At 45.3% G+C, this 23,570-nt stretch overlaps 1 protein-coding gene across 5 annotated transcripts in view; it reads left to right on the top strand.

Annotated features, from left to right (window-relative positions):
- IL19 (interleukin 19) overlaps positions 1 to 22,178 on the top strand; it is a 96,470-nt gene extending 74,292 nt beyond the window's left edge. The window contains exons 1-7 of one of the 5 annotated variants that reach the window (XM_037496662.2): positions 10,681 to 10,966; positions 13,856 to 14,125; positions 16,248 to 16,394; positions 16,522 to 16,587; positions 19,580 to 19,732; positions 20,611 to 20,682; positions 21,442 to 22,178. In XM_037496662.2, the coding sequence (XP_037352559.1) occupies positions 16,251 to 16,394; positions 16,522 to 16,587; positions 19,580 to 19,732; positions 20,611 to 20,682; positions 21,442 to 21,537 (531 nt within the window). In that variant the 5' untranslated portion in view covers positions 10,681 to 10,966; positions 13,856 to 14,125; positions 16,248 to 16,250 and the 3' untranslated portion in view covers positions 21,538 to 22,178. Of the gene's footprint in view, positions 1 to 10,680; positions 10,967 to 11,597; positions 11,614 to 11,782; positions 11,798 to 12,248; positions 12,349 to 13,855; positions 14,126 to 16,247; positions 16,395 to 16,521; positions 16,588 to 19,579; positions 19,733 to 20,610; positions 20,683 to 21,441 lie in introns of those variants that run through there. The other 4 variants (XM_054690584.1, XM_054690583.1, XM_037496663.2 and 1 more) reach the window with 4 other exon arrangements.
- The last annotated feature ends 1,392 nt before the right edge of the window (positions 22,179 to 23,570 follow it).

The following is a 23,570-nucleotide window of genomic DNA, read 5'->3' as shown; positions in this document are numbered from 1 at the left end:
CAGAAGCGCGGGAGGGTGAGAGAATTCACCAGAGCCAGAGCGGGGAGCAGAGCAGGCAAAAGGACCGAAGTACACTGCTGAGGGGAGCAGCGGGCGGCAGGAGAGGTCTGCGCGCCATGTGGGACCCTCCTCCGGTGGCCGGGGAGCAGCCGGGGATCGAACCGGCGCCGCAGAGGCCGCAGGCAGCTTCGCAACCCAGCGCTCAACCGCTGCGCCACCGGGGAGGCCCCCAGTTCAGTTTTGACACAGAAAGAGCTTGAATATTTTTACTGCCATCCTTACAACAAGAAAAATCTGGGAAACTAAAAACTGCTGACTTTTCAGAGAACTGAGATATGAAGAAAACCATATTGGGCTCATTATGCTACAGAACCAGTAGGCAGAGAAAAGAGTCACTCTGCTGACTGGGATGATTGATCGTGATTACCAAAGGAAAACTGGGTTACTGCCACTCAGTGAGGGGAAGGCAGGAATATATCCAGAAACCAGGATGTTATCTGGGGGTAACTTTTTATAATATTCAAATAGTAAAAATTAATAGAGGATGACAGTTTCCCCATCTCCCTGCCAAAGGCATGCCACTGATGATTAGGACCATCAGACAATATAGAGTGCTCCACCATAAAAAACAATCAATTAAACAAACAAACAAACAAACAAGAAAACAAACTCTGAAGTACTGGATAATGGCAGAAGAAACATGAAATGGATAGTGGAAGGAGGTTATAAATACTAATAATGACTTCACAACCAGCAGTTACTTGCTCTCTCTCTCTCTCTCTCTCTCTCTATATATATATATATATATATATATAGTGTATATATATCAATAAGGTGTATATATATACATATATATATATATCAATCATTTGTTTTATCCTCCCCCATTCTTATCCTTGTTTTTACAAATTTTGTTGGAAGTTAACTTTACAGTTTGTGTCTTTTTCATTCAGATGAAATTGTGACTGAATTTGAGAAATAATTAACATTGCTTAAAGATGAGTGCAGTGAGAGCTGGGACTTAACAGTTCTGAATTGGGGAATGTGATGCTGTGATTTATAACAATAAATGTACATTTGGTCATTGTCCCAGTTTCTGATACAGAGTTCCCGAAACCCTTGGAATTTCCTGAGTGGTAAGAGCAGTGGGGTATCTTTTGTCATAATATTTGGTCTCTTGTCCTCAGTTCCTGAAATGGCTTGGAGTCACAAAGGGGCCTATTGTTACAAGTCCCTTTCCACTACAGATGCATTTATGTGAATAAAGTGATTAAGGATGGGGGCTAATTGTCAGGGCAACCAACAATAGAGGCTAAAACATCTAATCCTACACTCTGATTTCTGGGAAAGGAAGAGGGACTGGAAATTGAGTCAATTACCTATGGCCAATTATTGATGAATCACTCTTATGTCATGAAACCTCCACAAAAATGCAAAAGGATGGAATTCAGAAAGCTTTTAGGTTGGCGAACCAGCACATTTTCATGCGCTACTGTGCTAGACCCCAAACTCCACAAGAAGAGAGACATTTTTTGGCCCCTTGCCCTATGTGTCTCTTCATCTTGTTGTTGATTCATAACCCTTGTAATAAATCAGCAATCTAGCAAGTAAACAGTTGTCCTGAGTTCAGTGAGCTACTCTCGCAAATTAACTGAACCCAAGGAGGGGACTGTGGGGCCTTCTAATTTCTAGCCAGTAAGTCAGAAGTACAAGGAACAATCTGGGTTTGCCCGTGGCATCTGAGATTGAAGGCTGTCTTTTGGGACTGAATCCTTTACTTGCATTAGCTGATATTATCTCTGTATAGTGTCTGGTAGTGTCAGGCATGGTTTAAACTGTAGACTCCCTACTTCATATTGGAAAACTGCTTGTTTGTTGGTGTGGGGAACACTTCCTGGCCCCACACATGTTGGAACTGGGTCTCAAAACCTTTCTAGGGGAAAAGGTGACATTGCCTTAGTTCATAAGCAGAAGGGTTCCATTTTGAGAAGGAAAGAAAAAGGGTTTCTTTGTGGTTATATCAAAGTTAAAATTTTTGTAGAGTAGTATTTTGGAAACTGAATAGCCAAAGGGGTGGATTGTATCAGTTATTAAGTTATTGCTTCAAGTTCAATCCACACTTTTATATTCTGTTTTGTAATTCTGGAGCTGGGAGTCTGAAATTTTCCAGTTGATTCTGTCAATAAGGACTTTAAATAGAAGCTGTACTACTGGAGGCAGATCAAGGGGTTTGCTCCTTATTGTATATTTCTTGATGTTTCCTGTCTACTTACGGCTTCTGTGAATATTACCCCAGTCAAGCTTATTCATCATAGCATAGGCATTTTCTTCTTGTAGCAGCAGCTGAATAGAACTTGCAGCTTTTCTAACACTGAAAATAGTCAGCTTCTCTGGGGACACCAGCAACAGCTAGAGAGTAATTTTATCTCATAGATCTGTGTCCCAGACCTCTGGGTCCCCTCTTTTAAATTTATATGACTAACACTGGCTGAGTAATATTCCTACTCAGAGGTCTGAGTTTAAGTTCTGCAGGACCTGCCTACTAAATTCTAAGTTTTAGCATTTCCAGTCTTTGTCCTTTGCATCTTCAGATGGCAATAGTTGCAATTTTTAGTTACTGTAATTAGTCATTTGGCTAGTCAACTTGGCTAGTCTAAGTACCAAGTTATTTAATGAGATGCTAATATGGATGTTACTGTGAAGACATGCAGTTTTTAGTTACTGTGATTAGTCATTTGGCTAGTTGACTTGGCTAGTCTATAATACCAAGTTATTTAATTAGATGCCAATATGGGTGTTGCTGTAAAGACATGCTGTAGATATGTTGAATCTCTGCAGTCATTTGACTTTAAGTAGAATAGCCTCAACAATGTGGGTGGCCTCATCTAATCAGTTGAGGAAACACTGAGGTTTTCCAGAGGAAGAAGAGATTCTGTACCAAACTGAAACCTGACCTTCTGCTTGAGAATTTCCGTATTGCTGATTTGCCTTATGGACTTCAGAAGTGCTAGCCCCCCACAGTTGTATTAGTCAGTTCTTTGAAATAAATCTACATATATTAAAAGATTTTTGTTCCATTTCTCTGGAGATCTCTGATACAATTACCTGTTTAGATCTTGGTATCTATTAACACACATTAAATGCTCTCTATTCAAGTAATTAGTGTGGTCTTGATTGCCTGACTGAACCCTAACTGAATCAGTGATAAAAATTGATGGAAGTTTTTAATAGACTCCTATACTACCTGTGAGTTTAAAAGCTAACATGATATGCCTCCTTAGTGCAGTAGACAGCACATCAATCTCACATACAGCTAATATAGGCAGAAATTGCAATCAGAAAATAGAAAATTGTGTAAGTAGAAAAAAATAGGTGCTAACAGTGAGTCTTCTGTTGCCTAGCAAGAGACAATGATTAACATATAGGGCAGGTAAGCAGAATTCTGCAGAGCAGAATGGAGGGAATCAGAGTTTCAGAAAAAAACTAGCTAATAAAGTTGTAATTAGAATGCACTTCAGACATAGATTTGAAGAACAAGTGATTTCTATAAAAGCTATGAATTCTCTAGAAAGACAGGATTACCTTGTGTAGAAGAAAGAGAGAACAGAACACGTTGGGTCATATAAAGGATTAGAATTAGAAGACAGAAATCACAGAGGATCAGAACAGAAGTTACTTGTTTGAGTTACTATTTGTCTACCTCTTTAGGGAGGATGTTCTATTTTTCTTATGCAACATCTCATCCCCAAACATAGAAGCTTGAAGTAACAACAATTTGTTTTGCTCCCAGGCCGGAAGTTTGGTCAGGGCTCATTGCAGACAAGTCATTTCTGTTCCAAACAGTGTCACCTGAAACAGCTACACTGAGGGTGGAAGATTCACTTACATGCCTCATATGCCTAGGGCTGGCTTTCTTGGATCTCAGCCAAGATGGTGGTCTGTGAACTTTCTTTCTACTGGGCTTCTCACCAGATAGTTTGTTATCACTGTGGTATAGCAGCTGGGATCAAAGAACAAGCATCCCAAGAAAGTAGATACTGGCAATGTCTTTTTACATCTTTACCTACTAACAACCCCAGTATTGCATCTGCTGTATTCCATTAGTTAAGTGGTGACAGAATCCAGATTCAAGGACAAAAGGTATAGTACCACCTAAAATAATTCATTACTTTTATTGCTGAGTAGTGTTTCATGTATATTCAAATATTGATTAACATTGGGTTATTTCTCATTTGGGTCAGTTAATATTATGATGAAAATTTACCCTCAACAGAGGTGCACAAGAAAAGGCCATATAATTCAACTCTAGCAGCCAGGATTGCTGCCTCCAATCCTTCCTGGGGACTGACTGTTTTGGACACAGGGTGAGAAAAGAAAATTCTAAACATGACTTTTTATAAATATCAAAAAATTATCAAACAGGAAGAGAGAAAAATTCAATTTGATGGCTGTATTAAAGTAAAATTCATCATTTTGACTAATACCCTTGAACCACAGTAACAGTTAAGTACATTTTAAGTGCCAGAGTAATTTGCATCCCTAAAGATTTTCTTGTAGCATGATCAATGTTCAAACATAGAAAAAGTTAATCATACACAACCTACAGATCCAAGATATCTGATACATTTAAGAACTGATGAAATATCTGGAATGACCTGTCCAAGAAAACCACAACACATAAATTTTCCCTTTGTTGTTCATCAATGTACCTTCCAGGAGTCCATTAACTATAAATAAAATGCCTTAAAAGACTTGGATTTGAGTCTAATTTTGACCTGCTAGTTATAGCTTTGGACAGGCCAACCTCTCTGTGCCACAGTTTCCTTCCTCTGGAAAAATGAGGATAATCATTTCTTTACCCTTCTACATTACAGGCCACACGCTGTACACTGTGTAAGGGATGATTGGCCCACAGGGAGGGGCACTCATCTGGAATGGAAGAGTTGCCTTTTTCTCTACCTATTTATGTCAGTGCGGGTTATAGCACATTTTGTCAGTTAAAATAATGCTGTCAAAATAGCAATTAGTAGTAAGACCCAGCACCAAGATTAAATGACTCCCAGTATACAAAACATTTTAGAGCAGTGTCTTGTTCTACACATAGTGAGCACTGTATGTTTGCTACTGTGTCTACTGCTGCTGCTACCCAACTTCTGCAGCTTCCAGAGACAGAACTACCTTGCCTAAAGTTCTTTTTGCTTTCATGTTAGACTTTTCCCTTGAGTGGTGCCTTGAATGATCTTCCCCTCCTCTTCCTCAGGCTCTGGGAGTTTCCTGAGGGAATATTCCCGAAAGAGGAATATTCTGGAAAAGCAAGTGTAGTCAAAGTTAACAGGGTGTGCCTTTCTTTTGGCAAAAGCTTACTCCCTACTCCAGGGCCATCAGCTTCTCTCCCATTGGTTTCCTCTGCAGCAGGTGGATGCAAATATTGCCACCTGCCAGGTGGTTCTGAGCTTTTGCAGATCTGGAAGAATGAAAAATGAGCAGAAATGAGTCAGTGGCAGACTTCTCTGGTATGTTCTGCCCTAGGACCATAATCTACCTTCCCTTTGCCCTTCAAATACAGGGTCATTTCAGGGAAGATTTGAGGGGAGGCACACCCAGAGCATGAAAGGTAATCATGCTTGGGAAGAAGTCTTGGCCTCATCTTACTTGGAGGAGGTGCCTAGGTTCTTCGAGCTCCCTCAGGCCATGCTCTTGCCCTGCCTTTCTGAGGTGACCTAGAGCTGAAAAGTCCCAGATTTCTCCTCATCACGTCCCTGCCCCACCCTGCCTGTAATTTGGGGGAACTCAAGCATGGTAGTTTAAGCTGAACTATGATTAATATCTGATGCTGGGAAAACTGGGCTTCTGAATTAAACTTGAAAATTTGGGGGGCAAAGAGGAAAAGGGAATTTCCAAGATGTCCCTGGGAGAATGAGGTAGGGCTGGATCCTGGGAAGGAGGCTTGAGTGCAGTGGGAAACCAAGAAGGGTTCATGGGGAGTACCAGGTTAGAAAGACTGGAAAGCAAGCTAGTGAGATGGCAGCTGTAGGGTTTTGAAGAACCTTAGCTATGGGCGAAGGCAGGACAAGAATCACGGGGCGGACTCTACAGTCTAGTGGGGGAGAGAATGGAATTCAGACACTTGCCTGTACTCCTCTCTTGGTTCCAATAAAACCTAACTTCCTTCAGGAGCTCCTCCCTGACTTATGGTCAGGTTTGATTGTTCTGTACAAGCTCCCAGACGCGCATAACCTAAAAAGAATAGAGCACAAAATAAGCCCACAAGTGCTGAGGGGAGTGTGGCCTCTCTACCGCTTAGGGCCTCTGCCCCTGTGTGTGTATGGCCTTTCTATGCACCTGTGTGCATGAAAGAATTAGATAAAGCACCCTGCATGACTGCCTTAAGACAATGGCCCACATCACGGGGAGGCAGCTGGAGATGACCAGGTAGCCCTTCGATTATGTGGCCATGATCTGAGGTGGCCTGGGAGTAGCTCAGAAATTGCACCAAGCACCTGAACGAGAAGTTCTCCCTGTATACGTGGCCAACATGTCCCCTCCTGTTCCCCATAAAGTTGATTACCCTTTGTCTCCCCTGGACCCTGCTTCTCCTGCCATTGCCACATGATCAATTGTGCTTGCTCATTACTGCTATTAAAAAGCAAGAGTGCTGTTCACTGGGCAGCAGAGTCTTGCCTTGCAAACACTGCTCCATGACTTGTCCCTCAGCACGTCCCCAGGGACGTGGTTGGGGTGTTCTTGACCACCAGAGGGGAGACCGAGGAGGAATGAATGCAGCAAGGCCACGAGGGAGGATTCCTGGAGCAACAGCATCTTGTTATAGGTTTGAACTATGAGTGGGAAATGCTAGCAAGAGATGCTTAGTGCTGGCTCCAGTGGAGCACAGCACACTGGATTTGTGTCTATCACACGGCAATACAGGAGAACATCCTTTAGGAAAGAAGTCCAAGCTTAGTCTCAGACATGCTCCTGGTCTTCTGATGGACAGGCTCCTAAGAGCTGGGTGTTATAGGATGGTGCTGCTGCTGGGTCTCCTCCAAGAAATAACATGAAACAAGCTGGACTATTTGGACGTGGCCTGCCTGGGTACCTCACAGATTGCAGATCTTTCAACCCTTGCTTTGCTGCTTGCTTACTGTAACTATGCAGTCAGACAATAGCCTCCAGCCCAGCACCTTCTTCCTGTCCAATTTCCAGAGGTGAAACTCTCCCCAGGAACTCCCTGGCTCTTGGTGTGCTTGGGAGCAGCTCTTTTCAACTCACATGGCTGATTTTACCCATAAGGGAAAAACCACATCAGATTTCCACAGAAGCACAGTTTCTGCGGACATGCCTGGATTTGTTGGCTGGGATGGGCTCTCTCAAGCCACCCTCTATACTATTCGCTGGTCTGCTTTTCCTCTGCTTGGAAGGAAGTTGTCTTTATTTTTTATGAAGAAGACTTGAAGTCAGAAGAGGTGGCAAATGTCGTGCGAATGAAAAGACACTGGGACTGAGAGCTCAGGAATGTTGGTTCTGGTCCTAGTCCCAGGGCTATTCCACTGAGTGGCCTTTGGAGAGATACTCTTTCTGAGCTTCAGCTCTCTCCTCATTTGTAAATGAGAAGGCTGCTGCAGGTCCTCCTGAAGGCCTGGCAGGGCAGCGATTCAGGATGGGGGTGCTGGAGTCAGGCTGCTCAAAGCACTTTCAGTGCTGTACTTCCTCCCTGGGTGCCCTTGGGCAAGGCACTTGACAGCCCTACCTCTCATCTTCCTGTGTGTAACAATAGACACAAAAATAGTAGCTATCCATGAAGTAGGTGTAGAGATTAAAAGAGATAATGCTTAATATAGTGCCTGGGCTGATGAATGTGCTCATGTTATTGCAACTCCTTCAATATATGAGTTTTGAATTTGTGGCCATGAGAAATCTAAGATAATTGAATGAAAGGCACCACGTGCTCCTTGGTGGCTTAGGGGGTAAGTCACAGTGCTATCACCACTGTGGCATGAGTTTGATCCCCGGCCAGGGATCTGGCCCACATGGCACAGCAGACCTCTCCTGTCTCCCCGCCGCTCCCCTCGGCAGTGGATTTCAGTCAATACACCTGTTCTGCTCCCTACTCTGTCTCTGGTGAATCCTCTCACACCCTGTACCTCTGGTCTACACCCCAGTTCTTGTATGCATAAATAAAAACAAATCTTTAAAGAAGAAATAAAGAAAGGCACATGGAAACATTTCGACCTACTGCCATTCTTTTGCTCCCCAGAGCAAGTTGAGACACAAGGGCTATAGGTGAGCAGGGTCTTGTGTCCCCTGGGGCCTCATGCCTTAGACAACATGTTGCCTTGAAAGATGTGCTGTTGTGATGTGTTTATATGGAAAGGAAGGGAGAGGAAAGTGAGCATGTCTATACGGGGTATTATAGAAGAGAATTAAATCTTTATCTTCCATTACATTAAATTGATAGGTGATTTGTAAAATGAGTTAAGAAATATCAGTGAATGTGTGTTCTTTAACGTTAAGAAGCTTAAATAACAGAAGAGGAAGCTGGAGGTTGCAGTGTTGCCTATGGGACACAGACATGGGGTAAGGAGGCCTGGGACAACTGACTAGATTTTTATTACATACACTTTCTAATTATACACATGGAAATGTTCCTTAAAAATAAAAATTAAGTGAGAAAATATAAATAAATGCACTAGGTTATCCTAGGGTCTGTGGCAGGGGGGTTACTGTTTAGCCAAGGAAGGTCAGCTTTGGGCCTCTCCCTTGTTCAGGCTCCTTTCAAGATCTGGAGGGGCCTAAACGATGTATTCATGTGCCATGCAGTCTTGTCAATTCGCAAGAATAATGGATGTCAGCCTCAGTCAGTTAAGATCAGTCAGCTTTTTTACTCCCACTCCCCTCTCTACCCATTCCGTGAGGAGGTTTTCGAGAGACCGTGGCGTGTGGGGGACCCGGCTGAGGAGCAGCTGACTGGGGCACGCGTCTACGCTTTAGGGAGACAGATTGATATGACTTGTAGTCTCCTGGTGAAGATATTGTTAGCCATTCTGGTGTAAGAATGGTACCCAGAAATACTCCATCTCCCCACTGTACTTTTGATAGAGGCAGTGTGGGGAGAGTGGGAAAGGAGCAAGGTTTGAGATGTATAGAGCCAGTGGGAAGTGTGTTGAAAATTCTCCCAGTCATCAGACATATAAAGTTGTATGCCAAAGATTTGGTTTTCATTAAAATCGAGACAAAATGGAAAAATTTACTCAATGATATACGATGGAATGAATCATGAAATGAATCATGTCTTGTTTTATTTTCCAATGGCACTCTCGTGAAGCAGAATTTCCGTGTTTTAAGGGCACAAACCTGGAGCATATTTTATGAATTTCAACTGTTAACACAAAAACCTAGTGGTGAACAGCGATGCCAGGAGAAAGACAGCCTTATCTTTGTGTTATCTTTAGGAGAAGAACAGCTAAAAGGCACTGTCAGGAGAGACGACAAAGGGGTCTGAGGGTTCACTTATGAAAGTGCTGAGTTATCTTTCTGTGCAATTTGTGGTCTTTGTAGTATGGGTCGGCTTTTGCTATGATTTATTTCTCATTCTAAACAAATATTCACCTTTATTTATAATTTTACACTTGAATCTTAAAATTCATTTTCTTAAAAAACAACCATGAGCTGCAGGTCCCATACAAGCTGAGAAAGGCCCCGGCTGGGGTTGGAGTTTGTAGAGGCCAGAGTAAGGGGCCAGATCTACCAAATGAAAACACTGAACCTTTGTCTGATCCTTTGGTTTTTTTCTAAAGACAAACCTTGCAAGCTGCCCATAGACACAGGCATCCAGAAGGGGAGTGGGAGAGGTTGGCGCTGGAGGGTGAGAACAGGGGGTGTGAAGAGCACAAGGGAATACAGTGATGGGCAATAGGTGTTTTGGTTGGTGGAAGAATGACGGTGGCCACACCTGAGGGGAGAAATCTTATGTTGCCCCAAAGTTAGCAATGAAGTAAGAAAAAGTTACTACATTTAAAAATTAACAAAAAAAATACAGGAACCCTGTTAACTTTGAATTTCAGATGAATAAGCATTGAAATGTGTTGATCTGAAATTCAAGGTTAACTGGGCATCTTATATCAAATGGGGAAATCAAAGGAATAGCAATAAATCAACCTGGCAGAGGATGGGACAGTGGGGCAGAGGCGAGGAGAGCGTCGTCACGAAGAAAGTCCCCTGGGACCGACTCTTACAAGCTGGTCGGCATTTGCAGAAAGGGCTGAAAAGCGATTGCAGTGCTTTCTAGGTGAGAGCAGGCAGGGAGGTGTGGGGGCTCTAAAGAGATGAGGTTGGAGATGTGGGCTGACCTGGACTGTGGTGGGTCTGGAAGACCACGAGGAAGGGCTTTGTCTTTATTCTGGAGTCCCGGGAGCCATGCTGGGCATTTCAGACAGCAGTGCACCAAGGCTGGGTTTGAATTTTAGAGAATCTGGCTCCCTAGGAAAGGATGGGTTGTGGGAAGTGAGACTGGGTAGAGGGTTCTGGAAAGACGCAGGCAGGTGGGCAACACTGAGCTCTCTCATTACCTGTCCCAGCCCCCCTTCCGTGTCTGTGGATTCTGTTTCACAGTATTTGAATCATAGAATCCAGTGACAGAAGATTCTGTTTGATAAACAGAATCTGAGGCTCTATGTCAGCAGAGCCTGACAGCCCTGTGGGCAACAAAGGAGAAAACTCCAGGTTGGGCAGCACCAGGTGCTGGAGGTGGGCTGTCATCCTCCCCACCAGCACAGGAAACGCCAGGCTGGATTTCCTCAGGTCATCGACTTCCTGGGTGAAGGCAAGTCAGAACATCTTGGCCTGGGAGAATTACATCACCTCCCCTGCTAAACAGGCTTGAGGTTGCCCATGATGCTTCATTCTGTTCCACTCCACCTGGGCCTGATCTGAGATGGCAGACAGGGTGAGAAAGGACACTGAGCTCGAGGTGGGTTGCTGAGGTCTGAGACCCCACGCTGCTTCCTTGCTGTGCCAGCACAGGGCTGGCTCAGGCTTCTGTTTGCTCGCACTTGTGCTGGGAATGCTGAACTGTGTGCTCCCTGCGACCCATCCTGACTCATTTCTAAATCTGAACAGAGGAGAAGCTTTTAAAATATTTCCAGAATTAGGCAATTATTTTTTTTGTTCAACTTTCAAAGCGATTTACTTTTTTATGTACTACTTTCAAAGACACATGCAATTCAAAACACATCATTATAATTCAGATACATTCACCAAGATGGTCAAACATTTATAGTCTTGGTTTTTAAGTTCATATTTATTTCCCAACATTGTCAATATCAATATCTCTTTCTTTTACAAATTCTTTCTCTATTATACTTTCTAGCATCTTATGGTTGTTTGAATTTAACTGGAATGATTCATATACACCTTGATTCATATATACCTTGAGATTCATATACACCTTGATTCATATACACCTTGATTCATATACACCTTGAGAGTTCTTCAAGACCCAAGTTCTTCAACCAAAAAGTTGAGCTCCAGGATTAGCACTTAGGGATGGGAAGAGCCACTCCTGCAGAGAGGAAATTGCCTGCACCACCAAAATACTTCATGAGGATGGAGTAGAAGGTGGGTGGGGTAAGGGACAGGAAGTGTGACGGAGCTGTGTCCATCACACAACAAACTCTGTGCAATCTCTATTCTGGCTCTTTAGTCTCCATCACATTCTTTCTGCTTCCTTATTTGACGGTGAAAATTTGAGGTCTGGCATCTCAACGGTGAGTCAACTGGTTCCGGCAAATCCAGTTCTAAGGTTAGACATAAGTTACATCTATGGATCTTATACATATTATTGAATCTAAAATCTAACAAGAATGATTCATATATGCCTTGAGAGTTTTTCAACGCCCTGCACACTTTTTTGTTTAAGTTCTAAAACTTAGCACTTAGGGGTGGGAAGCTGCCACTCCCAGGTCACCATAGTTTGGTTGTAATCCTGGGAGGATGTCATTTCATCTCAATTTAGTATTATTTTTATATTAATAATAATGTATAACATTATAACTATAATTCATAGTATTAAATACATAAATATTTTGTATTTATATTATGTGATGGGCAGCAAGGCTCAAGACAGAGAAATTTCTTATTGTCCCTCTTTTCTTCCAATTTAGGAACTCCAAAGGGGGCTGTAAAACTAATAACAAAAGCTATCAGTTTCCAGTGTTTTATTACGTGCCAGACACTCTGCTGAGAGCTTGCCTTTAATCATTGAGTCTATGTGCCATGAATGTGCAGTAGGCATGACTGCCACCATTTCTGCAGATAAAATAAGAGGCACAAAAATTAACTGGCTTGCTGTCGGTGAGTGGGGGTGTCTGTGGGGAGGGGGGCAGCCTGCCCTGCTGACTCCGGAGCTGTGGTCCCGCCACACTGACACACTGCATGCTGGAGAGGCACTCTGAGCCATCACACGGTTTTCTTTCCTCTAAATTTCCTGTTATGTTATCTTTGCCCTGAAAGCTGGGTCAGAACATACACTCTGAGTAGAGGGGGTGACTGCAGGGTGGCGTCAGTGTGGACAGTTGCATGATCCTCTTACATGTGGGGCTGGGCCACCATCTGTGAGGTAGGAGCCAGGCAGCTCTGGCCATGCTGGAAAAACAGCACCCACCTCCCCCTCCCTCGCCCCCCCACCCTGGGAAGCAGGCGTGAGGATAGGAGAGCTCTCTGGACTCAAGAGTAGCTCTTTCTTCCCTTCCCAAAAGGAATGGTCACCTATATTAACTCCTAACAAAGTTGTCTTCCCCTTTTCTGAATATCTAGCTCATCGTATCCAAATAAATAACATTTATTTATCAAGTACTTACTGTGGATCAAGTCCATTAGTTTATTCAAAATATCACAGTTTATTTTACCTATTTTCTGAATCTTCAGAAAGGTCTTAAGTAGCTTGGTTCAGTGCTTCATAAAGAGGGAGAGGATTTAATCTAGATCTACATTGTGCCCCCCAGATTGTATTGCTTTCATTGTATCCACGATGCTGCACAACAAGACTCCCAGTCCCGGGGGTTCCTTTCCTTTGCACCTACCCCCATAATAAGTCTCCATCCTTCCTGACCCCCCTCCTTCTCTCCCAGGGCTCTGTCCACCATTCCCCAGTCGGCTGCAAAGCAGTCTCCTCCAGTCCATTGGCCAAAGGACTGTGGGGTCTCTTGCAATTGCGTCCCAACACAGAAGTTGTTTCACTTGGTGAAATCAAGCTCTATTTATTGTGGGAGCCCATGTTTGGGGTGGAAAATTCACACTTTATCTTTCCATCACCATCATCCCAAACCCTGATCCTTGGAGAATTCATGATGCAGAGATGGTGTAAAAAGGTAATGTAGATACAGGGTCTCCTGGCCCAAGAGCAGGGACTCTGCCACTGTTGTTGGCTCCTGCTAAGCAGCTCCACTTCCAGTCTCATGGTCTCTCTCAGTGTTAATGAATGTGAGAGACGAGATGAAGGAGGAAAGAGATGCTGTGCAAAGAAATCCTTGCATTCCCGAGGAAAAAATGTTCCCCACAAAGTCAAACATAATAAAGCATGTAAAACATTTAGCTAGTGCCTGGCACATGGTGGTGCTCAATAGTTGCATGAGACATCAGGTGGATGGAATGTGCATAGTCAGGGGTAGGTGCACGGTCTCCTGGGGCTGGTGCTGGCAGGGCACAGCTGTCAGAGAGGGCTTTCCTGAGTTTGCCTGCAGGGTGCAATTGGTGGCAAGCCACAGCTCTCAGGAAACTGACCTAACTTGGATTTTTCTGTGTGGATACAGAATTACAAGAAATTCTCATTTGCATGGTGATGGGAGTTTATTTTTCCTAGAAGCTGCAAGTCAAGACCCAGAAGAAAGAGGCATTTCTTAATAATGATTACTCAGCTATATCTCAAAGAAGTAAGAAAACAATTAAGGAAATGAGATGCTAAGGAAATGAGGGGAAGAACAATCTCCCAAAGGTGGACCCGCCCAGTATACCTTCTCAGCGTTTCATCCCATTTCCTCTTATCCACCTGCATAAAAGTGACCAGCCTCTCCTGGTGGCAAAGAGCATCAAGGAAGAAGACACAGAAGCAGCAGAGGCTCAGCAGTGAGAGGTGAGGCTTTTACTCATCACCACCCCAGCCCTCAGCTTACAGTTGGGGAGAGCCCAGGCGCTGAGGGTGGACATTCTTTTGCCTATTCTCAAGAAGAAGAGATGGAGGTGGGAAAGAAGGGAGGAAGAAAGGGAAGGGGGGTGTTTACTATAATCTTTTTGTTCTAGGAACTGCACGGGGCACTTGCAATGAATCTTTTAAAAATTCTTTGCTGTGTCTTTTTTAAATGTGTGGGGCACCGCCGGCTCGGTGGGACCAGTCCCTGTCTGTCTGGGGTAAAGGGGTTGCTGGGATCCCCTGTTGAGATGCCAGAGGGGAACAGTGCCCCGTGGTGGTGCAGGGATGGGAAGAGGAAGGTCAAGGGCCAGCTCGCCTGCCTCCTCATACTGCTCTGCCCCATGCCGGCCACACACCTGGGGCAGGTACTTCTCTCCTTGGCAAGATGGAACTACAAGCAGAACCTCAAAATAAGACGGTTATATAGAACGCTTAGCACAGTGCCCAGCACCAGTGGTGCATATGGCAAATGTTAGCTACTGCTGTTCTTTGACTAGACCAGGATGTCTGGAATCGCCTCTCCAAGCCAAGGGGCCACTGTTCTCTTCCATTAATGTCTGAGCTCTGGGCACAGGGCCAGCAGGCAACGTCTCCACTGCTTCCTCGTGCTATCTTGTCAGAAGGAAAGCTGGGCTCTCTTCCTGCCACTTGGCTTTCTACAAGCACCCTAGTTGTCTTTAAAGGTCACAAAAGTTTGGGAACTCCATCGATGGGGTCTGTTTTTTCCTGCCAATGGGGTGTATTTTCTTGTTTTGCCAGGGAGAGGCATGGACAAAGAGATACCAAGCTCTTTAGCATAATGCCTGCCAGGTCTCCATGCATCTGTCCACTCACCGGGAATGGCTCTGAGTTAAGGAGAGATAAGAGAACCTGGTTTTCTAAACAGGGGTTGCGCTCTCTTGGCTTTCTGGAGAAGATCCTGGGGGTCCAGAGGAGGCGCTAGAGAGCGGTGGAGGGAACTGGGGCAGTTCTCGTTCACACTTTCGGAAGCGTGTGCCTGAGACTCACAGCAACTATAGGCAGGAGCTGCAGGGCGCTCGCAGCCCCTCACCTGGCGGACGGTGTCTCGAGCCCCGTCTGCACCTGCCCGGCGCACACAGCTGGAGCGAGAGCGCTCAGTGGGCACCGCGGAGGGGCCTGGCACAGGACCGCTCGCCACGCGTGTCATAAACTTATCACTGAGGCTAAGCTCTGTGAAACTTGCGGTAGTGCTGGCTGGATCGGAGAAAGACACTCAACAAGCTAAGTGTTTTGTGCATTTTTTTTCAATGTGTATTGCATGATACCATTTAAAATTGTAAAATGAAAAAAGGTAGAGAGACAGGCAGAGACAGGAGGGGCAGGGGGAGAGAAGAGGCAGCAAGGGTCTCCCTCCTGGGGACCAGCTGGCTGTGAATCTGGCTTCACCCGGGCTGTAGGATCACGAAGCCGGGCCGCCGCCAACTTGCCCTCTGCTGAGCGCCTGCCTCCCTCTCTTCACTGTGACTAATTGGTTATCAGGAGATGTTTTTCATCTTCTTTCCCCATCTTTTCGAGAAGGCATAATCTTCATAGTTGGCGTGAAACAAATGATTTTAAGCAGATCCACACTGGGGCTTTATAAAAAAAGGAGTTGCCGCCTGTTTGGGGGGCAAGCAAAACTCCAAATGTGCTTTTACTTTTCAGGCACACCATCTGATAGACTTTTTAGATCTGTTGCCTAATTCCTAGGGCACATCACCAACTGTGTTTTTCCTATTTAATTGATTAAAAACAATGCTCTTCTTCCCATTGATTGTGCTGAGCCACAATAGCGTGTAGCCACACAAACACAGCCCCGGGATTGAGATAGCACTGCCTGTGCTCTCTGGGGCTGCGGAAGTGGGCCGAGGGCTGGAAGGAGGCTCACATTTAATTAAGTCAAGAAGATCAGAGGAGGAGACACAGGCCTGACTCGGCAGGCTGTGATAGTGAGCCTTGGTTGCTGTCTGACCGTCCTGGAAAAAGCCAAAGGGGAGCCCACTCAGGGTTCTCTTGCACTCTCTCCACTCTCGGCTGAGCAGCCAACCTCCACCCCTCCTCGCAGGACATGAAGGCGCAGCGTGTTTCCCTGTGTCTCCTGGGCGCAGCGCTCTTCCTGTGCTCCGTGCGCGCCCGGAGCCTCAGGCGGTGCCTGGTGTCCGCGGACATGCGCCACTTAGAGGAGAGCTTCCAAGACATCAAAGGAGACATTGTGAGTATGGACTTGGCGGAGGGTTTGCGCGAGGGGTCGTAGCCAAGTTCCTTCTCAAGGTCTTGCGTGTCTCAGGAGAGCATAGAGCGCTCACCGTTTGTGTCTGTTCTCATGTGTCTCTTCACAGCAAGCCAGGGACACCTTGCAGAATGTCACCATCCTGGTCATGTCGGACACCCTGCACAGTATTAAGGTACTGGTCCTTGTCTACGCTTGTTCTTTTTAATACACAAAGTGGCCCTGGGCTAAGAAAGCATCTCTAGCCAGTCTTCCCTCATCCCCGGTGGGTGAGTCCTCTGAACTCTCCTGGTTTCTTATTTGTCCACTAATGTAACAGGACACACTTGTGTCCCAGGGACTTTGAAATCTCTGGGAGGGATTAAAGAAGTGCCACTTACCTAAGGGGTGATTGAGGGTGCATGCGCTAAAATGAGCCATGCCTGTGACTTAGGGTGTTTTTGGAAGGTTTCACCGAGGAGCAGAGAAAATAAGCAGTGACTTGAAAGCTGAGTAGCTGTGGGTTAGTGGATAAAAGGGAGGCAAGGACAAGGGAACACAGGGCACAAGATCAGTGGATGTGTTTGTGTGAGAACAGGGTCTCTGGGGTGAGGGACAGACATACAGGTGTGTAAAAGAGGAGGGAGGTAGAAAAATACGCTGGGATTGTTTTACCAAGGTCCTTAAAAGGCAAGCTGAGCCTGGGTCTTAAAAACAGAGGCAGTAGGAAGTCTCTGTAGGATTTTGAGGGAAGGATTATATAACCACAAAATCTTTTTGAAAGGTAGGCCGGTGGACCACCCTGGTGGTGCAGGGGTTAAAATTTCAGTGCTATCAAGGCATTGCCAGCCACTGCAGCCTGAGTTCAATCCCTATCCAGGGAGCTGACCCACACAGTGTAGCAGACCTCTCCTGTCTTGCCCACTGCTCCCCTCAGCAGTGTACTTCATAAATACGTGTTGATGGATGGAAGGCATCCTTTCAAAAGGGAGTTGCCTGTTCTGCTCCCTACTCTGTCTCGGGTGAATCCTCTCACCCCCTGTACCTCTGGCTTACACCGCAGCTCTTGTATGCATAAAAAAAAAATAAATCTCTAAAAAAAAAAAAAAAGAAAGGTAGGCTGGTAATGGCCTTTACAATGTACAGCTCTAGTCAGCAAAGCCATGAGGAGATCAGTCAAATGTTCAGACGAGTTGATGAGATAAGTGAATTACAAAAGAATTGACTTACGAGGTGATAATTCAATTTACAGATGGAGCCTCAGACAACTGCCTTTGAAAGTGAGCTCCTCTGGTACTTACAAGCATTCTAGAAGATCTAATTAGTTTCAAGTATTTGTGTGTTAGATTGTAAGGTGTATCTGTAATGAGTTACTTCTCTGTCTGTCTGCTGGAGATTTTTTTTTTTAAAGATTTATTTATTTATTTATACAAGCACTGGGTACAGTCAGAAGCATGGGAAGGTGAGAGAATTCACCAGAGCCAGAGCGGAGAGGAGAGCAGGCAGAATGACGAAGTACACTGCTGAAGGGAGCAGCAGGTGGTAGGAGAGATCTGCGTGCCATGTGGGACCCTCACCTGGTGGCGGGGGATCAAACCGGCCAGAGGCTGCGGGCAGCTTCGCAACCCAGTGCCCAACCACTGCGCCACCGGGGAGGCCCTCCTGGAGATTTTTGCAGCCAGTATTGTGCTTAGTTTCTTTGTGGCAAGCAAGTTAGCCAGCTACTAAATTATTCTCACCAGTTGTATAAGACACTCAGGATATCACAACTAGAAGGAACCTGCAAGTCCACCTTTCCCTAAACTATCATTTTCAAATAAGCAAAGTGACACCTTGGGAGGGAGAATGACTTGTTAATGGTCCCATCAGGAATAGAGCTCCAAGTCTCATGCTTGTATTTCCAGATCTTTCTGTACCAAGGTCTAGAAATAGCTGATGTAGCATAAAGAAATGGAGATTTTTCTCCTCCCTCCATCCCTGATAAGCAAAGGTGTGCAATATTTTTCTCTTTAGTTGAGGGACTCAGCAGGAGTGGAAGCAGTGGTTTTGTTGTTTTTTTTTTTTTAAGATTTGTTTTTGCATGCAAGAATGGGGATACAGGCCAGAGGTGAGAAGGGTGAGAGGATTCACCAGAGACAGAGTGGGGAGCAGAACAGGCAGATCGACTGAAGTACACTGCTGAGGGGTGCAGTGGGTGAGACAGGAGAGGTCTGCTGCGCCATGTGGGTAGCTCCTTGGCCAGCCTGGGATTGAACTCGTGCTGCACAGGCTGCGGATTGCTTTACAATGCTGTGCTTAACCCCTTGCACCACCAGGGAGGCCCAGCAGTGGGCTTTTATCTTATAAGTAGAGTTTGCCAACTAGGGAAATTTGCCTCTGGGGCTAAGGATGCTTTTGCTACTTTAATGTGAATGAAGATGGATGGGCTTTCCTATGTGGGTGCCTCCCTCCTTAGACTGAGCTGTACAACTGCTGTGTAATGCTCTCCCTCTCAGAGCCATTGCAAGTAACTGGAAGGAAACTTGGCCTGGCCAGCTGCTTGAGCTGTGGTCTGGGAATGTGGAGCCCTCTCAGGGAGATCAGTGTTAGTCCAGCTGTGGACCAGACTGGATGGGCTCATATTCATGGCTGCCATTCTTTGTTCTTGCACATCTCAGCCCCATCACTGATCCCTGGCCAGGAGTGAGTGGGGTGGCTGGGATAAACACTGTTATTACAGGGCAGGGACACATGTCCCATGCACACCTGGCATGCAGTAGCCATTGAATAAATATGTGTTGATGGACAGAAGGCATTATAGAGAGGCAGCTGCAGCACAATGTAAGGAAGTACTTTTCAAGAAAGCTCTTATGTCCGTCCTTTCAAAAGGGAGTTGCCTGATTCCTAGAAGGGTTTAAGCAGAAGTAAATGATGACATGTCATCATTCATTGTGATGCTGTAGAGAGTTCTGGTCTATGACTGGGCTCCCTGCCTTGCTGGCACATCTCCTGGTCACACAAGAAGGGAAGTGGGCCGCCATCGCTCCTTTACTTTAAGCAGCTTTGCAGCTCGGGTGTGTTAAGAGGAGAAGGACACTCGGAGGTTTCAGTTCTCTTGCTTCCTGCTGCCTCTACTTGAAAAGACAGCTTTGGTCTCTGAGATGATAAGAGAAAGGCTACTCTGACAGTTGTGCAATTTGTGTCTATAGCTCTTAGACGTGTGCTGCGTGACCAAGAACCTCCTGGCATTTTATGTGGACCGGGTGTTCAAGGATCACCGGGAGCTAAACCCCAAAATCTTGAGAAAAATCAGCAGCATCGCCAACTCTTTCCTCTACATGCAGAAGACTCTGCAACAATGTGTGAGTCACTGGGTCAGGATTTCAAGCATCTGTTTCTTGTCTCCCAGGACATGCTGGCCCAGGTCCGCTTCAGAATGTTCCTGGACTCACAGGAAATGCCCTGCTGGAGTGGTCAAAAATCTCCTCCAGTGGTCATTCCTTCTCTGGGCTTCCTCCCCGTTGAAACCTCATTAGATGTGGGGTTCCTCAAAGACAATCTTTCTAGGGTAATCACTTATATTGTATGCCCTAAGTGGTGAGAGAGGCGTGCCAAGGACTCCATGCACATCATTAGCATCTCCCTAGTTTCTTTGTTGCTGGTCCTTTGAGGTTTCCAAAAGGATTAACCTTTGGGGTTTCTCTGGTGTAAACTATCCCTGCGGGTTGCCTATAAATTTATCATGATCTATTAAAAACAAACATTATATATGAAACCAAACTAAACAGACCAACAAAGAACAGGAAAAATCCTGGGTTCGAGCTTTATCGCTATGATTTTGTGGCAACTTATTTCACCTCTCTCCGTCTTGGAGACGGAGTTTGTTGCAAGAGGCCATGACCTCGGTCCCATTTACATTAAGATAATGGAACCAAGCAGATTCACTTAGCCGATTATTTCATTAACCAGCCCAACAAGTACTTACTGAGTGTCTGTCTTGCTGACTGATGCATTCATGGTGGGGACAAGACAGGTGTGGCGCCTGCTCCCCAGTCTTTCTTATGGGCTGTCCACCCAGGAAAAGCAAACACTCTGGTCAAGAGCAGGGTGATTCTATAAATAGACTACTCCCCTCTACAGCTCCTGGGTGGAAGCAGAAGGGTCCATCTTTGTGGGGGGCAGCAGGCAAGGGCGGGCTGGAAATTCCTCTGATGTGTGCACTTTCGCTTTTGCATGCCAGGAGCGGACACTGTGTCACTGCAGGCAGGAAGCCACCAATGCAACCAGAACGGTCCACGACAACTATAACCAGGTAAGAGCAGGGAGAAGGGGATTGGGATGTAGGGGCCTGATGGAGAGTGTGCCAAGCATTTGGCCTCTTCACCCCAAAGTCATCCATTCACTTCACAAGTCAATGGGATGCAGGCCACCCCAGTTCCGTGTGACTGCAAAGAGTGCGTTGGTCTTACCGCTTTAGCTAATTTCTTGGACTCTCCTAACCCTTCATCTCTCTATCATATCCTTAACCCCTCACAAGTTTAAGATTTGAGGGAAAAAATACTGTTTATGATGGGAGCAAAGATCCTCAGGGAATTTTAAGCTGTTATGCATGAAACATGTGGCCCTGGAGGTGTCTCTGCCAGGAACTGTCATTAGCAGTTGGTGTGTTGCTGAAGAGGGAGCCTCTTGTGTGGCTGTGGCAGTTGAAGGCACATGTCATGCAGAGGTAGAGGGAGAAGCAGTGCTCTCAGGTGCATTATTTCGAGTTCCTTTTAAATGCAGATTCTGGCTTGGTAGGTTGGGAATGAGGCCTGAGATACTGCACTTCAGCCACACTCCTAAATGGTGCCCATGCTGACAAGAAGGTCAGAGTCTGTTCTGACATGATTTGATTGCTTATTTGTGGAAAACAATTGGGGTTGCCTATTAGGAAAATACTTTGGAGTCTGAATGTTATGTAAGTGTATTTGATGAGTAAAAAGGAAGCCTCCTGGGCACCAGAACATGGTGATTTGAAAACTATGATGTAGCCTGGAAAGGCAGGTTCTTATCATGATTTTATTGGTTCTAGCTGGATGTCCCATCAGCTGCCATTAAGTCTCTGGGAGAACTTGACATCTTTTTAGCCTGGATCAACAAGAATCATCAAGACACTTCCACTGCCTGATGATCAGGAGCCTCGTTGCAGGAGTGACCCCCTAGGAGGTTTCTGGGGGAATCAGCCAACATGGAAGGTTGGGGAATGGGGCAGACCTCATTTTTATGCAAATGCAGTTTTTTAAAAGGTAACATTGGTTTACAGCATTGCATATGATTTAGAGGTACAGAATCATACCCTTTCGGATGTTTGCTGATGCACAACCGCCCACCACGAAGGCACCCATAGTCCTCCAATGTACAGTCCACTGGGCCCGTCCACACGGCTGTCCACCACTCTCTTCCCCTCTCCCCCTCAATTCTATAGCAAGTGATTTTTTTTTTTTGAAAAACCCTGCACTGATTTGGAATTCTGGCCCTTTGTGCTAAGGCATTCTAGGGAAAAATCTAGGTATGAGCTGATCGTATCCTATAGCAAATGTCCTACGGGCTGGTCCCAGGCTGTCTGATCCCATTTGAAAGTAGCCAAATAACCTAAGGTCATATTTATGATGAAACTTGTCTGCCCAAAAAAAAAAAGGCCCTGTGAGCCTTCCTGAAGGGCAAGGGTCGGCTTCCCCTAATTTATTGTGAAGTTGTTTATCCATGTCTGTGATGTGAGCTGAGCGATATTCTGTAGTACACATTGTACTGACTGATTTTTCTAAATAAATTCTGTCCTGTATCAATTTGTGGAAGTGTTTTCTGATTCAAGGAGTGTCAGCCACAGGCTCATGAATGTAGACTGCTGCAAACAAAAGGGGGTCTTAACCCAAGGGGCTGTGGAAACTGAGAGGGCCGAGTGTTTGCCTGGAGCCCCAGTGGGAGTTAGTACCGAAAAGGGTTCCAACTTGGTCTCTCAGGTCTCTAACCACTACCTGCACTCCACAATGACCCAGAGGATGGCACAGAGCCTCTAGCCACTGCCCATCTCCAAGCACCATGCCGGGCATGGTGCTGGCATCCAGGGCAGTAGCCTGGGCCCTGGCTACCCTGGCTACAGAGGCTTGGCCAAAAGAAAGTAGCCTGCACAGTTCCTGCCTCCACCTTCTTCTGGAGTTTACTCCAAAGGTATCATTTATTTTTTATTTATTTTTTAAAGATTTATTTTATCTATTTATGCATGTAAGAGCTGAGGTATGGGGGGTGGGTGGGAGGATTCACCAGAGACTGAGGAGCAGAACAGGCAGATCTACTGCAATACAATGCTGAGGGGAGCAGTGGGCGAGACAGGAGAGGTCTGCTGCGCCATGTGGGTAGCTCCATGGCTGGGGATCAAATTCGTGCTTCCTTGGCTGCCGACAGCTTCATAGTGCTGAGACTTAACCCCTTGCACACCAGGTAGCCGCCTCCAAACGTTTTGTTTAAACATAAAATCCCCATTTCCATCTTTAGCACAGCTTACACTCCTTTGCTGCTTTCCAAAACACCTTATTTTGCTTATTATTTGCTCATTGAAAGCTCAGTGAGGGTGAGGGTGATTTGGCCTGTTCACTGCCTACTATTTAGTAGTGTTATATTCATATTTTTTGATTAAATGAGTTGGATGAATTAAAACAATAGTAATAGCAAACATTTACACAATATTCTCTATATGCCAGGAAATAGTCCAAGAAATATACACAATATAATATGAGTAGACATTTCATTTAATTCTCATGACAACACAATAAAAGTACTAGAAATGAAATAAAATGAAAAAGTCCACCTCATTGAATGTTAGCAACATAAAGAAGAAACACAGAGAGGTTAAGTAGGCTACCTGAAGACACACAGCTCATCAGCAACAGAGCCAGACTTCTAATACAGACAGAGTGATTCCAGAATGAACAATTAGCATCAACAATTTACACATGTTGGGCACTCTTTATGTACAAGCACTGAGGTGAAAACTTCTCCTTTACTCCTCACAATAATCCTTTAAGTTAAAGATTATTGAGAATAAGCCTGAAGCATAGTGAGATTCAACAGCACACCCAAGTTCATGCAGTTAATTGTGGACCTGGGATTCAAACTCAGAGTGTCCTACTCCAAAGCCCGGGCCCTGTCATTTGGCATGATGGG

This window comes from Talpa occidentalis, unplaced genomic scaffold, assembly GCF_014898055.3.
Source record: "Talpa occidentalis isolate TD23 unplaced genomic scaffold, MPIMG_talOcc4v2.1 talOcc4.8, whole genome shotgun sequence".
NCBI lineage: Eukaryota > Metazoa > Chordata > Mammalia > Eulipotyphla > Talpidae > Talpa > Talpa occidentalis.
Note: the sequence above shows the minus strand (reverse complement) of the source record. Positions and strands in the feature narration are given on the sequence as shown.